Source organism: Equus asinus, chromosome 23 (assembly GCF_041296235.1).
Source record: "Equus asinus isolate D_3611 breed Donkey chromosome 23, EquAss-T2T_v2, whole genome shotgun sequence".
NCBI classification, from domain to species: Eukaryota; Metazoa; Chordata; class Mammalia; order Perissodactyla; family Equidae; genus Equus; species Equus asinus.
Window position 1 is genome coordinate 21388184 of NC_091812.1, and position 15318 is coordinate 21403501.

Sequence of the window (15318 nt, forward strand, 5' to 3'; positions counted from 1 at the left end):
ATCTGTTGCCAGTCATCCTCTATTTTGTATGTGCGTCGCTACCCTAGAGTGACCACAAGTGGTGTAGGTCCATTCCCAGGAAACAAATCTGGACTGCTGAAGCAGAGCACGCTAAACTTAACCACTAGGCCACTGGGGCTGACCCTACAAATTTTTAAATAATAAAATTTGGGATGAATCTCAAAAAGTTGATGATAAAAATGATAATAGTTTCATATTGATGAGAGGGATAACGTTGATCTCTCTCATGAGGCATCTATATAAGACTTGATGAAAAGCTTAAGTTATAGGTGAAGTTCAACAGCTTGTTGGTTTTTTTGTTTAGACTTTACTTCTATGAATTTAGAGAATACAAATTCACATTGATAAGTCATCAGGATGACAGCATGTGCTGGGGGCTCTGTCAGATGATGTTGGATTGTAGGAAAATGATGGTCAGAGCTCCTTAGTGACTGCATTCAGATGCTAACCCAACCAGCATGTCACACATATGTTGTCATGGAGGAGGATTCCTACTCCAGTGTGGCTTCATTCAGACCTGGAAAGTCAGTCTTCATGTTCTGTTACAAGAATATGCATATGGCATAAAAATAAGTCCAAAAACGTGCCATTGATTTTATTCTTGAACAAATGAAGAAACATCAACTATTGGGAAAAAGCCAAACTCCACAGTCACTTGTTTGTGCAATCGTCCATTATTCTTGAGATATCTTGATAAGCTTTTTTTTTTTTTCCACAGTAAAACCTGAGATATTTTGGCCCTGAAGGAATAGGTAAGACAACTCACTTGAGAACTATTAAGTAGGCCAATTGAAATAATAAAAACCCATCGTTACTTTGCATTATTGGTATCATAAAGAAATCCTTGTTTTTGAAAAGTATTATGCCTGAGATAGTTCATAAAGAGTATAATGAAACAAAAAAAAGTATTTTTTGATGGCAGTTCAAATGCCCCTCATAGTACAAAGTGATCTGGAAGAAAACCAAAAACCAAATTCTGTAAATCATGCATCTTTGTAAAAAGAGTGATGGTTTCTCTGTTGCCTTGCATTATATTTCAAATTTTGGTGGAGCTACATTAATGGATCAGAAGCTATCGCAACCTTGGGCAAACCACTTAAATTTGGGGGGCTTAGTTTCTTCTAAATGAGGGGCGAATACTTGTTCTATGTACTTCATAGTGTTGTTGAAATGAAGCTGAAAGCATTTGTAAACTGCAAAATGCTATAGCAATGCTGGTGGCATATATTAGTTCATATCAGTTTAGAAGAAAATTGTTCAATTGTTAAGTCTATTCCTATCTTAGCTACCATATTAGATAATACTACATTACATCAGGGGTAACATGCTGGTGAGGTGAAAATACTCCAAGATTAATTAAACAACAAAGTCCTTGAAACATATGTACAAATTAAAAATATATATATAATGACTATTAAGAATGTAATAGGATGTCTGTGAAAATTGTGATTTAACATTACATTTCAAATTTCTGAAGTCTATGTAAACAAAATTATTTGATCACATTTTCCTCTGAAGTGGCCAAACTATCAAAAGACCATCTGATAGAACTTTGAGAACCACCAATGTTTGTGGACCATATTTGGAGGAAGAGAGCCCCATATCAATGGACTGGGATCTGTCCCCACCATGGGCGAACACTGGAAAGGCCTCCTGACTGCCATGATTGTCAACTGGGTAACAAGGCTCTTCCCAGCCTGCCAGTCTATCATATGGCAACTTCAATGCTTCTGGTAACCCCTGGTTCATCCTCTCTCCTTTAAGCAGGGTTGGATGTCTTGAATTGGCAGTATATATTGTTAATGATCATTTTATGGGTGGAAAAAATGAGATGAAAGTCAAAGATTTTCCCAAGGTCACAAAGCAAGCATGATTACCATCTAAATTTATCTTGATTTTTATACTTGGGTATGGGATGATGTGTGTCGGGGGAATGAACAGTTTTTCATTTGTAAATTCACAAAAAGTTCACTTTATTGTATACATTCTTACTGTCTTGTTTTTTGATTTAACTCTGGCTTTTACCATATGACACTGAAACTAGACATCCGAGTCCAACTTATCATGTTTTAACCTCATACAAAACTTCAAAAAAGCGGTGGAATGGGAACCCCCCATTAGCATGGTCTGAGGTTGAGAGTGAAAGGAAGAGTAAAGAGACCATGAGTGAACAAGAGTGAGTGAACAGGAATCATCTGACAGACGGCTCCACCTCAGGGGAACTAGACAAGTGTTGACTCACTGACCTTCTTCTTGTCTGCTGACACCATTAGCCTGCTGTAGTTGTGAGTGTGCTATGTTAAATGACCTGGATCCTTAATATGAAACAGTTCGTTTCAATTGTTGCTTCTTTAGTTGTGTGTGGGAGGTACGTTGTCATAAGCACATAAGAACAACAGGGTAAATGTTAAGGGGGAAGCTTCTGGAAGTAGAAACATTCTGATTCAAGAGTGCAGTTAAAATGTTGTGGCAATCTTACTTAGGAAAAAGGAAACCTGAGAAGAATTACGCAAGTGAAAGGCTTCTTTGTTCCAGTTCCAAATATTTATTGACATCCAAGCCAGGTGATTGAATTTCTTCTTACCCTTGCTGGTTGGATATCCTTCTCAGAACGCAGCTTTTCCTGTCTCTTCAACCTGAGAGAGGTTTTCCCAATGAATCTTTATATAGCGGACACTGAGAAATGTTGAGGACAACATCCTCTATTCCTTCATCACAGACTTTTCTTTAGCAGTTTTCACATGGCTCTTTCCTAAACATCCCTCCATACCAGGCAGTGGCAGGAGGCCCATGGGGAGTTCACTAAAAATCTACACAGCGGCAAACACGATGTGGTCTAGTTTCACCAGAAGGTCAAGTTGCACGTGTAGGAATGGACAGACTACAGGACCTCCATGAAGACAAAATCTTATATCAGGTGCTGATGAGATTCCAGCCTCAGCCTTCAAAGTTATGTCCTCAAGCAAACACCTTTGCTGAGATGTTAAGAGCAGATACATGGGGCTGGCCCCATGGCTGAGTGGTTAAGTTCCTTTGCTCGGTTTCAGCAGCCCAGGGTTCTCCGGTTCAGATCCTGGGCATGGACCTACACACCACTCATTAAGCCATGCTGTGGAGGCATCCCACATTGAAGAACTAGAATGACTTACAACTAGGATATGCAGTTGTGTCTGGGGCTTTGGGGAGGAAAAAGAATCAGAAAAGAGGAAGATTGGCAACAGACCTTAGCTGAAGGCCAGTCTTCCTCACTAAAAATAAATTAAAAAAAAAAAAAAAAGCAGATACAGAGATGAGAATGAGTCCAATATCTTCTTACAGAAAATAAGAAAGATTTGCAGGTCCTTTCTGTCCTGGCCAAGGTTCCTGGGTTCCTGTAAAGGCAGAGCCTTAGGCCTGGGCTTGAGTGTGAGCAGTCGATTTGGGGGTGTGATCTCTGGAGCGTGGGTGAAGGGCAGGAGTGAAGCAGGGAAGGAGCAAGTGCCAACACAAGATGCCTTATCAAGTCCATCACCACCACTGGCTGAAGCCAATGCAAGATGTCCCAGAACTGTCCTTAGGGGATGCACACTTGGCATTGGCTCCTGTCCCCCACTGGTCAAGGGCTGTCCCTAGTCTGTCAGCTCCTCCACACTTCGGGGCTGCACATGTGAGTACCCAGCTGGGCCTGGTGGGCACTTCATCCTATAGCATCAGCAGCAAAGCCCTGGGTGAGGAGTGAGAGGCTCCCGGCTCTAGGGAGGTGAGGGACCCTCAGGTACACCTGCGCAAAGCTGGTCAGGGCCTACACGGGACTGGTGACTGAAGCAGCACCCAGTCGGAAGTGAGGCTGACAGGATGTGGAGTTTCCCGAGAAGAATCTGCACACACGTGTGCCAACACAACACCTACCATGAGGCCACGCACACAAAGCACAGCTCAGCACAGGTATAAGCTGTCTGCCAGCACCGGCAAAGTCAAATCAACCACCGTAATTCCCCAAATGGCCGACCCCTATGGCTTCTCTTCCTCTGTTCAGAAGGTGTCACTCTCTCAGGCATTTAGTGCTCAGAAATGATGCTATTCCTTCTTCCCTTTGACCCTGAGTCTTCTTCCTCAGGCCTCTCTCTCACTCATCCCTTCTCCCCATTTCCATGCCAGCTGCTGCTTCCTTCTCCTGGGACTCATCTCCCCATCCCTGGGTCCAAGAGACAAACCTGGATGGTCTCCTGTATTAGGGTTCTCCAGAGAATCAGAACCAGTAAGGTATACACACACACACACACATATACATTTATGTGTGTATATATATAAATGTGTCTCATATATGTATATACACTTCTGTTTCATATATGTCTGTGTTTATATATATAATGAGGTATATTATAAGGGATTGGCTCATGCAATTATGGATGCTAAGAAGTCCCACGACCTGCCATCTGCATGCTGGAGACCCACATAAGCCAGTGGTGTTAATTCTAGTTTGAGTCCTAAGGCCTGAGAACCAGGAGAGCCGATGGTGTGAATTTTAGTCCACGCACAAGAGAAGATCGATGTCTCAGCTCACCCAGTCAAGCAGAGAGAGAATTCAGCCTTTCTCTGTCTTTTTGTTCTATTCTGACCCCCAGCAGGTTGGATGATGCCCACTCACACTGGGGAGGACGATCTGCTCTAGTGAGTCCACCGATTCCAGTGCTAATCTCCTCTGGCAACACCCTCACAGACACACCCAGAAATGATGTGTAAGCACATATCTGGGCATCCTGTGATCCCGTCAAGTTGACACACAAAGTTGACCATCACACCTCGCTCAGCCTAGTCCTTGCCAAGTCCATTCCCAGTATACTCTATCTCTGACCCCACTGCCCCTGGCTCTGCCTAAACAACCTACCTGGCTTCTTGTGACCTAGAGCAGGTGTTTCAAGCCTTTTCACGTCAAGGCACATAGAGAAAATGAAACATTTTATTACACCCAAGTGTTAACTGGAGGGAATTGGGGTGTATGCATGGTGTCTAGTGAAAAAAATAATTGCTTTTCCTTTAAATAATTATAACAAGAAAATAAAATGCTAGATATTTGGGAAGATATGAAATTATTAATTTGCATAAAACTTCCAAATGCTGCTTCAATTTATTTTACTTATTGATGTATAACATATTCAGTAAAATGTAAAGGTAGATGTGATGAATGTTGCATGTACACATACACACAACCCTGTAATCACCTCCCAGGTAGAGATATGGAACATTGTGGTATCTCAAGAGTTTCCCTTCTGCCCTTCTTCTAGCTCATAACCCTTAAGGGTCGAACACAATTTTGACTTGTATCTTCATAGTTCAGTTTTATTTATATTTGAATGTCATGTACCTGGAATCATAGAATATGTACTCTGTAACTGATTTCTTTCATTCGACATCACGTCTATGTGATTAATGAATGAACTGTATTGGAGTCCACTTTTTAGTTGCTGTGTAATACTCCGTTGATGAACATAACACAATTCATTTATCCATTCTGCTATTGATAACATAATGGTTGTGTCTAGTTTTTGGCTATTGTAAGTAAAGCTGCTGTGAATATTCTTGAAGATTTCCTGGTGGACATAAGATCTCATTTCTTTGAGATATACCCAGGAGGGAATTGGACTCCTTTTGTTTGTTTGTTGGCTTGCTCTATCAGTTGCTAAGAGAGATAGTTAAAATCTCCAACTTTGAGGATTTATCTCTCCCAGTAGTCTGTCACTTTTTGCTTTACATAATTTGAAGCTGAGATATTAACTGCATACAAATTTAAGATTAAAAAAATCTTTTTATTGGAATTAGTATTTTCTTAATATGAAAGTTCCCTCTTTATCCCTCATTTGCCATTTGGTATATTCACTATTCATTTCTACAGGAACCAGGATCAAATATCTAGTTTCTCTGATTAGGTTGTATACATATAAATTTTAAAAATCTTATTAGATAACTTACTTCTGTCAAATTTCTGCATCAGTTGGGATTGCATTTGTCTGTATGTATCAGAAAAGCCAAAAATAACAGTGGATTAAATAAATTGGAAGTTTATTTCTCTCTTGTATAAAAGAAATCTGGAAGTAGGCCATTCAGGACTGGAGGGCAGTTTCATAAAACCATCAGGGACTCAGGCTCTTATCTCTCTATGTTAAGACAGGCTTCCAGGTTCAAGGTCACCTCAAGGTCCAAGATGGCTGCTTGGAGCTCCAGCCATCATGTCTGCATTCCGGGCAGCAGAGAGGAAGAAGACAGAAAAGCATAAGCTCACTTCTGCTTACATTCCGTTAGTCAAAATTTAGATGCATAGCCACACCCAACCTCAAAGGATCCTGGGAACTGTAATCTTTATTTATGGGTATATATGTAACACTTTCTGTTACTGTGTTATATGTAGTATTTCTTCCAAGACTGCCCCTTTCTTGTAGGGTTCTTTTGGCCCTCAGGCCGCCGTCCTGGGCTGCTGGTCTACTCTTTTAAAGGAACCACCCCACTCCTCCCAACCACCCTGGTTGGGAGAGGTCTCTAATTTGTACAGAATGAGGCTGCCCTGTGGCTGCCCTGTGGGTTTCCTGAGTCACTCACATCCCCTCTTCACCTGCCAGTGACAATGCTACCTATGGGGGTCAGCAGGACACCTCCCACCCCCCCCCCAAAGTTTACAACCAAAACAGAGGAGGACCCAGGATGTTGACAGTCCCCCTGGGGCTCCAAATGACAAAAGCGGACATTTCTAGGACTTTGATGTGGTTCTAGTTTAAGAAACCTAAGACCTAAACATGAGATGAATTGAAATGCTTCATTCTTGCTCCCAGGTAGCCCCTGTCTTTCAGTGTCTTACCATGAAATCTTCATTCACTTAATCCAATAATAGGAGTCTTGAATAATGATAATGGCTAACACTTACTGCATGCCAGGCATCTTACTTGTACTATTATAACCCCATTTCACAGACCAGACAACTGATGCACAGAGAGCTTAAGTAAATTCCTGAGGTCAGGGAGACAGTAAGAGGCAGGGTCCTGAGCTGTGTCCTGAGAGGAGCACTGGCCCTCCCTCATATTGCCTCTTGAGGGAAACTGGAAGAGTTATGCCACAAGTCCGAAAGCAAAGTGAAACTTGCTTGAAATCCCCAAGACGCCAGTTTCAAGAAACATCACTTTCTTGCCACCTTCCAAGTGTTCAGTCCTTCATGCCCACCAGGGTTTAGAGTTAGGAAGAACAGCGAAGGGGGTGCTTCGATTATCTTCTCATCTCTCCCCTTCTGTTTCAGTAGCCCAGCCGCCCCTCCCTTGCTCTGGGCTCTCAGATGCTCTCATCCCACTGAGGTGCCAGCTGACAATCTGCAGGCTGCCACGCCCAGGAGCAGTATCTGGTGGTGGAACTCCAGGCTCCAAGGAGGCTGTGCAGGCAGGATGTGTTTCTTCAGAAGCAAGTCCCTTCTTAAATCATCCCAGGTCCAACTTTCCCTCTCAACTTGCCCTTCTCTATCTACGTTTTCCTTTGAATTAAAAAAAAAACTGTATTTTTCCTTATTGTTTCATTATGTTATTATCTATATATCTCATTATATTCATATAATAGTGTTAGAAGCTTCAAAGCCCTGTGATCCAGGTTATGGTATACACGAGCAGCAGCCTGAAGGTACCCTGTCTCCCCCAGGTTCCAGGAGGAAGCTCTTCTCCTGCAGAGTACAGAGCCCCCTGCCTCCCACAGGGCTCCTCCCTTCAAGTGGCCTCCAGCAATGGATTCCCTTAAAGGAACAGATGTCCTAAGGCAAAGACTCTTACACTTTATGCACCTCAGACTCCTCTGGAGGGCTCCTTAAAACACAGATTGCTGGGCCCCACCCTCAGGCTCTTTGATTCAGCTGCTGTGGGGCCTGAGAATTTGCTTTCCTAGCAGCTCCAGGTGCTGCCGCTGCTGCTCCAGAGCCCACACTTGGGGCATCCCTGCTCTGAGGGGAGCTGCCATAGTCCCCAGGCTGGAGGGCCTCACCTGCACTGAGCTTCCCACTGTGGCCAGGGGCGGGGGTTGAGCCAGCTGCCCCTGTTGTCTCCAGCCACACAGGCATCCCAGGGAGGCCAAGCAATACTCTGAGTGTTGCCCAACTTGTGCACGTTCTACTTCACCTTTGTGCCTCCCTCTCTTGGAAGGGAAGGGAGGAAAAGGTGGCAGGCTGAGAACTTTCAATGGTCTTTTTCAACATCTTGCTGCTTGACTTAAGTTACTGGGATTGGATGCTTAACTAGCTGTCCCCAAACTGTCCTTCCTCTTGTTTATCCATCATTAGTACCATGGTCTGCAGCAATAAAAGTGTAGCATCTCATATTATATACAACGTCAGGTAGTAATTTCCTGGGATCTTGGGATGGTCTTCCAGAAGGTAATAGAGAGCAGCAAATCTTTGCCATTTTTGCTGGGTCTAAAAAAGATCACACAAAGCAAGAACGTGTTGGTTGTAAAAATTTCAGGTGGTATGGGCTTGTGTAAAGCATGAGTGAACATCCTCCTCTTCTCTGCCCAAGGCATCCAAAGCTAAAGGTCTAATATGTTTCCTCTCGGACCTATATCTGAGCTCATATTCAGGGTGGTACCTAGCTGGTTCCCAACTGTAGGGCTGTACCAGGTACTGAAATATTGAAATGCTTCTGTAAGCATTGGAAAACAGCTTCTGCCTGAGACCACCCTCCACACCCCACCCAACCCTCTGCCTTCCAGTTTTCATACTGCAGGACACATTTTAAGTTGGAGTTCTTTGTGAACGAACTCAAGTCAAAGGAAACCGGGAAGGGTAGCTGGGAGCCCATGGTATCCACAGGCAGTTGGAGGATAGGCTGAGAAACAGAGAGGAACCAGGAAACTCTGGGGGCAGGAAGCACTGGACAATTTGGGCAGTGACCAGAGAAAATGGATCCAACCCTGTTAGTCTTGTCCCTCTGCTCAGGGTCTGATTCCAATGACACAGTGTCTGGATGCGTAGTTGGTCCAGTGCCCTTCTTCTGGCTCTGGTTGGACATGGTACCCTCATGAACCTCTCCCCAGAGTGTAACCAATAGGGGAGAGGCTCGTACCCCAAAGGAGATCAGGTGCAATTACCATCAGAAGGTAGAATGGATGCTGAGAAAATCAGGCAAACTATAGCATATCCTAATTTTCATAATTGTTTATTTCAAAATTTTCTACCTAAGCTCTTTTTAAAGAGATATTTGAGATGGCATACAATAAAGAATATATCTAAAAAATAAGGTGGGTAAAACAGAAAAACCAAGATCATTAAAATGAAGAACAGGGGCCAGCCTGGTGGCACAGTGGTTAAGTTCGCAAATTCTGTTCCTGCAACCCAGTGTTCACCGGTTTGGATCCCAGGTGCAGACCTACGCACTGCTTATCAAACCATGCTGTGGCAGGTGTCCCACAGATAAAATGGAGGAAGATGAGCACAGATGTTAGCTCAGGGCCAATCTTCTTCAAAAAATAAAAAAGAAGAAGAAGAAAACATACTGGCAAAAGAGATAATATATTTGATGGGGCTGGCCTCCTTTCTTGAAGCTCCTGGTAGAAGGAAAGAGGTTATGTGTTCTTGCTCTCAGAAAGGATGAATGATAGCAATTGTTAAAAGAGAGTTCTGGGAAAATTTAATAGACCTTTTTTTTTCCATGCAAGAAACACTGACATGATGATGAACAGTATCTTTGACAGCAGTTTAATGCATGGAGAAGGGATAAACACAGTTACTTCTGGGAATGATTGTGGTGAAAGCTGAAGACTTACCATTAGCATGCACTTGACTGAAAGCAATCCTGTGGAGAAGAGCATGGAGATTTTTTGTATTCATTCATTTAATAAGCATTTATTGCCTAATTACTATACTCAGGTACTTACTAAGTGCTGGCTCTGCGATGGTGAGCAAAGCTGACCTGGTCTTTGCCCTCAGGGAGGTTATAGAAGTGTCCAGTATGGTGGCTACTAGTCACATGTGGCTATTTGAGTACTTAAATTTGTCCAATCCAAACGGAGATGTGCTGTAAGTGGAAAATGCACAAACGATTGTGAAGACTTAGTACAAAAAAGAGAATGTTCAATATTCCATTAATAATTTTCATATTGATTACATGTTAAAATGGTATTTTAAATATACCGAGTTAAATAAAAGGTATACAATTAATTTCACCTGTGGCTACTAGAAAAATTTAAAGTACACGTGTGGCTCATATTCTGGTTCTATTGGATAGCACTGGTGTAGAGGAAGAGGCAATCATCATCAAAAAAATAAGAGAAAGTACCCATATTAATAAATAATTAGAAATTGGGGTAAAAGAGAAGTAAACTAAAAAAGTTTGGGAACTCAAAGTTTAAGATATTCTTGAGAATGTGGTACCTGAAAGAGAAGTAGGAGACAGTCTGAAGGAGGGAGGGATTAGTGATGGGGTGTTCTGGGAGACTGACGATTTTGAGCAGGGTGGTGGCAGGGTAGGTGGAAAGAAGGGAATGATTGAAGATGCATTTAGCTGGTAGGTTGATAGAACTTGGTGATTGGTTGGATGTGGAGATGGTAAGGGAAAGAGAGGAGTTAAGAATGACTCCCAGGTTTCTGGTTTAAGAAATGGGGTGGGTGGAGATGCTATTTCTGAGACAAGGAGGAGTGGAGGAGGAGGAGGATCATGGGGGAGGTCAAGAGCTCCTTTTTGGACAGAGTCTGTGGAGTCCCAACAGTTAGAAATCAGGTAGAAGAGGAGTCATCATCAAAGGAGACTGAAGAGGCATGGCCAGAGAGGCGGGAGAAGAAGAGAAAGCTTCAAGGGAGCCGCTAACCTTCTAATGCAACTGAGAGCAAGATGGGGATTGAGGGGGACCGGCTCTGTGGCCGAGTGGTTGAGTTCGCGCGCTCCACTGCTGCGGCCCAGGGTTTGGATCCTGGGCGCGGACGTGGCACCGCTCACCGCTCGTCAGGCCACGTTGAGGCGGCGTCCCACATCCCACAACTAGAAGGAACTGCAACTAAGATATACAACTATGCACGGGGGGAGGTTGGGAAATAAAGCAGAAAAAAAAAAAAATGGTTGGCAACAGTTGTTAGCCCAGGTGCCAATCCTTAAAAAAAAAAAAAAGATGGGGATTGAGTGTGTGTTCAGAGGTTTTGGTCACACAATTTCAATTATTATTTGAAAAAATGATGAAAATGTACTTTCCCTTTGTAAAAAAATATATGCGTAACAGAAACGTGCCCAGTACTATGGGAAAATTGAGGGGGAGAAAAAGAGAAAGCTTTTGCATTTCAAAATTGCTGATAGTATTGCTTGAAAGGGCCTCTACTCCTCCCTCTGGTGGCTGGGATGGGACATGGCTGTTTCTGTGTTTAGGGGAACCCGTGTCAGCAGGGTAATGCAGGGTTAAGTATTTAAGGTTGAAGTTTTCCAAAGTGAAATTTATCCAGCATGTTCTTTGTTTTGGAGAAGAATAATATGAGCAAACTAAATTTTTATAATGATAAGTTTGTGTGCAGAAAAGGCAGTAAAAATAGGAAAATATAGTTTCACTTAAATGAATTCTCAAAAATAGAGGAGATTTGAAAGTAACAGAATTATTTGGGATGGAAGTTATTTGTGTCTGGCGGTGAGTCCCAAGTCATGGCCAGTGAGGATTCTAAATATCACCTGAAAAGGACTTAGAGTTTAGTAGAATAATGTCAATTCTTAGAACGCATTGCTTCATTATGAGTGAGATGTGTCCTGCGTTCAAAACCTTTGTGCACAAAGATGCTGCCGGCGTATCTACCTCAATTGCAATTTATCTTATAATTTGAGATTGATTTCAGGATCTGTTTGAGAAATTTTCTCAGCTGCTTCACTAATTGTACTTGATCTCAATTCTAGCTCATGGAAGGATCTTAAGTTTGAGACCTGACTCACTGACATGCTGAAATAAACTTTGGAACCGCTCCAAAAGCTACCAATTCCAGGGTCGTGAAATTGAAAGGGAGCATCTCACCAGTATTTCCTTCTACTATTAATTCACCTTAATGTCATTATCAAGGATGTATAACGTGAGTAACTTTGTTGTGTTTTTGTTTGTTTAGTCAACAACTTCCACTTCGGAGAGTTTTAAACCTCATCCAAGATTGTCACTAGAGCACCATCTTGGGGAAGTTGGTGATTTGGGGGTGTACCAGCATAAGAGGAGTTAACATCTTTTCCTCTCCTGGAATTTTAAAATAAAAAGACAACTCTTTATTGAAATATCCAAGCTTAAACAAATGTTGTGTTCCCTAATGAAGCACGTTTAAGAGACAATAAACTGTGATATCACTTTAGCTGAATTTAAGAGTTGCAAGTGGGCCAGCCCAGTGGCATAGCAGTTAAGTTCGCACATTCCGCTTCGGAGGGGGTCGCTGGTTTGGAGGGGGTCGCTGGTTTGGATCCCCGGTTCGGACATGGCATCACTTGATAAAAAGCCATGCCGTGGTAGGCGCCTCACGTATAAAATAGAGGAAGATGGGCATGGATGTTAGCTAAGGTCCTGTCTTCTTCAGCAAAAAGAGGAGGATTGGCAGTAGTGAGCTCAGGGCTAATCTTCCAAAAAAAAGAGTTGCAAGTTTTCTTGAAGATCCATTGGATATGTTTTCCCTAACCTGGAATGCTTCACTCTCAACATTTCATGACCTGAGTCTTATCTCAACACTTGATTAAGATATTGCTTTTTATTTTTTATAACAGCTTTACTGAGATATAATTCACATACCATACAATTAAAAGTATTGTGTAGTATAGTCACAGAGTTGTGCAACCATTAGCAAAATCAAGTTTAGAACTTTCACTGCCCCAGAATGAAGCCTTGCACCCATTAGCAGTCCTTCCCATTTCTCCCCAAGCACCCCACCCATTCTGGACATTTCATATAAATGGATTCATATAATATGTAGTCTTTTGTGATTGGTTTCTTTCACTTGGCATAACATTTTCAAGGTTCATCCATGCTATAGCATGTATCAGCATTTGGATTATTTCCACTTTTTGGCTATTTTCAATAATGTTTCTATGAATATTTGTGTACAAGTTTTTGTGTGGATATATGTCTTCATTTATTTTGTATACAAAATGTATATACCTAGGAGTGGAATTGCTGAATCATATGATAACTTTATGTTTAATCTTTTAAAGGAACTGCCACACTGTTTTCCAAAGTGGTTGCATCATTTTGCATTCCCATTAGCAGTGTATGGGGTTCCAATTACTCCACATCATCGTCAACACTTGTTATTATCTGTCTGTTTCATTATAGTCATTGTGGGTGTGAAGTAGTACACCACTGTGGTTTTGATTTCATTAGAGATGTTGGGCATCTTTTCATGTGTTTATTGGCCAGCTGTATATCTTTATTTAACTATTTATTCAGATCTTTGCCAATTTTTTAATTGGCTTGTCTTTTATTAAGAATTGTAAGATTTCTTTATACGTTCTCTATATAATTCTCTTATCAGATATATAATTTCCAAATATTTTCTCCCATTCTATGGGTTATCTTTTCATGTTTTTGATGGTATCCACTCAAGCATAAAAATTTTTAAGTTTGATCATGTGAATTTATCTATTTTTCCCATTGTTGCCAGTGCTTTGGCTGTCTTATCTAAGAAAACTTTACCTAACTGAAAGTCACAAAGATGTATACCTATGCTTTCCTCTAAGAGGTTTATAGTTTTAGCCTTCTCATTTAGGTCTATGATCCATTGTGTGCACAGGGTGAGGAATAGGTCGAATTTCATTCTTTTGTGTATAGATATTCAATTGTCCCAGCACCATTTGTTGAAAAGGCTCTTCTTTTCCTCACTGAATTGTTTTTACATCCTTGTTGAAAATCAATTGACCATAAATGTAAAGGTTGATGTGTGCCTCTGATTCTGTTCCATTGACCCAAATGTCATCCTTTTGTGACAACAGTGTCTTGATTATTGTTCTTTGTAGTAAGTTTCAAAATTGGAATTTGTGAATCTTTTACCTTTATTCTCAAGATGATTTTGGTTCTTCAGGACCCTTTATATTTCTGTATGAATTTTAGGATAAGGTTGTCAATTTCTGTGAAAAAATAAAGCCAGTTGGGATTTTGTTGAGGATTGCGCTAAATGTGTAAATCAATTTGGGCAATACTGCCAACTTACTGTTCTTCCTATCCATTGACCTGGGATGGGATGTCTTTCACGTAGGTCTTTAATGTATTTCAACAATGTTTTGTAGTCTTTTAGAGTTTGTACTCCTTTAAAAATTTATTCCTAAGTATTTTATTTTTGATGCATTTGTAAATGGAATTATTTTATTAAAATTTCAGGTGTTCATTGCTTGTATATAGAAATACAATTCATTTTTGTATATTGCTCTTGTGTCCTGCAACTTTGTTGAACTTATTCTAATAGCTTTTTAGTGGGTTCATCAGACTTTTCTGTATGCGGTCATGTCAAAATAGAAGTAGTTTTAGGGGTTGGCCCAGTGGTGTAGTTGTTAATTTTGCTCACTCCACTTTGGCGGCCTGGGGTTCATGGGTTTGGATCCTGGATGTGGACCTATACACCACTCATCAAGCCGTGCTGTGGTGGCATCCCATATACAAAATAGAGGAAGATTGGCACAGATGTTAGCTCAGGGACAATCTTTCTCAAGCAAAAAGAGGAAGATTGGCCACCGATGTTAGTATAGGGCCATTATTTCTCACACACACACACACACAAAAAAATAGAGATAGTTTTTTTTCCTCCTTTCCAATCTGGATGCCTTTTATTTATTTTTCTTGCCTAATTGCCTTTGGTATGATCTCCTATACAACGTTGAATAGAAGTGGTAAGAATAGATGTCTTCTTGATTTTGGGGGGAGGGCATTCAGTCTTTCACTATTAAGTAGGATGTTTGCCATGGGTTGTTTGGTAGATACCTTTCATCAAACAGATGAAGTTCCCTTTTATTCCTGGTTTGCTGAGTGTTTTTATCATGACAAGGTGTTAAAGTTTGTCAAATGCTTTTTCTGCATCTACTGAGATTATCATGTGGTATTGTCCTTTATTCTATTGATATCATGTATTATATTAATTGTCTTGGAGCTGTTAAACTAAGTTTGTATTCCTGAGATAAATGCTACTTGGTCATGTTGATTAATTTTTTATATATTGCTGGCTTTGGTTTGCTAATATTTTGTTCAGAATTTTTGTGTCTATATTCGTAAGAGATAGTGGTCTGTAATTTTCTTTTCTTATAATGTCTTTGGCTTTGGAATCAGGTCACATAAAATGAGTTGGAATGTATTTCCTCTTTTTCTTTTTCTTGG

At 41.2% G+C, this 15318-nt stretch overlaps 1 protein-coding gene across 15 annotated transcripts in view; it reads left to right on the top strand.

Moving 5' to 3' along the window:
• The window catches only part of FRMD3 (FERM domain containing 3), a 382586-nt gene that overhangs the window by 61276 nt on the left and 305992 nt on the right, over positions 1-15318 (top strand). For 5 of the 15 annotated variants that reach the window (XM_070495928.1, XM_070495925.1, XM_070495927.1 and 2 more), the window contains 2 exons: positions 740-773; positions 11886-12055. The exons of 8 other annotated variants lie outside the window; for them this stretch is intronic. In XM_070495928.1, the coding sequence (XP_070352029.1) occupies positions 12032-12055 (24 nt within the window). In that variant the 5' untranslated portion in view covers positions 740-773; positions 11886-12031. The remainder of the gene's footprint in view (positions 1-739; positions 774-11885; positions 12056-15318) is intronic. 2 more of the 15 variants (XM_070495926.1, XM_070495931.1) reach the window with 1 other exon arrangement.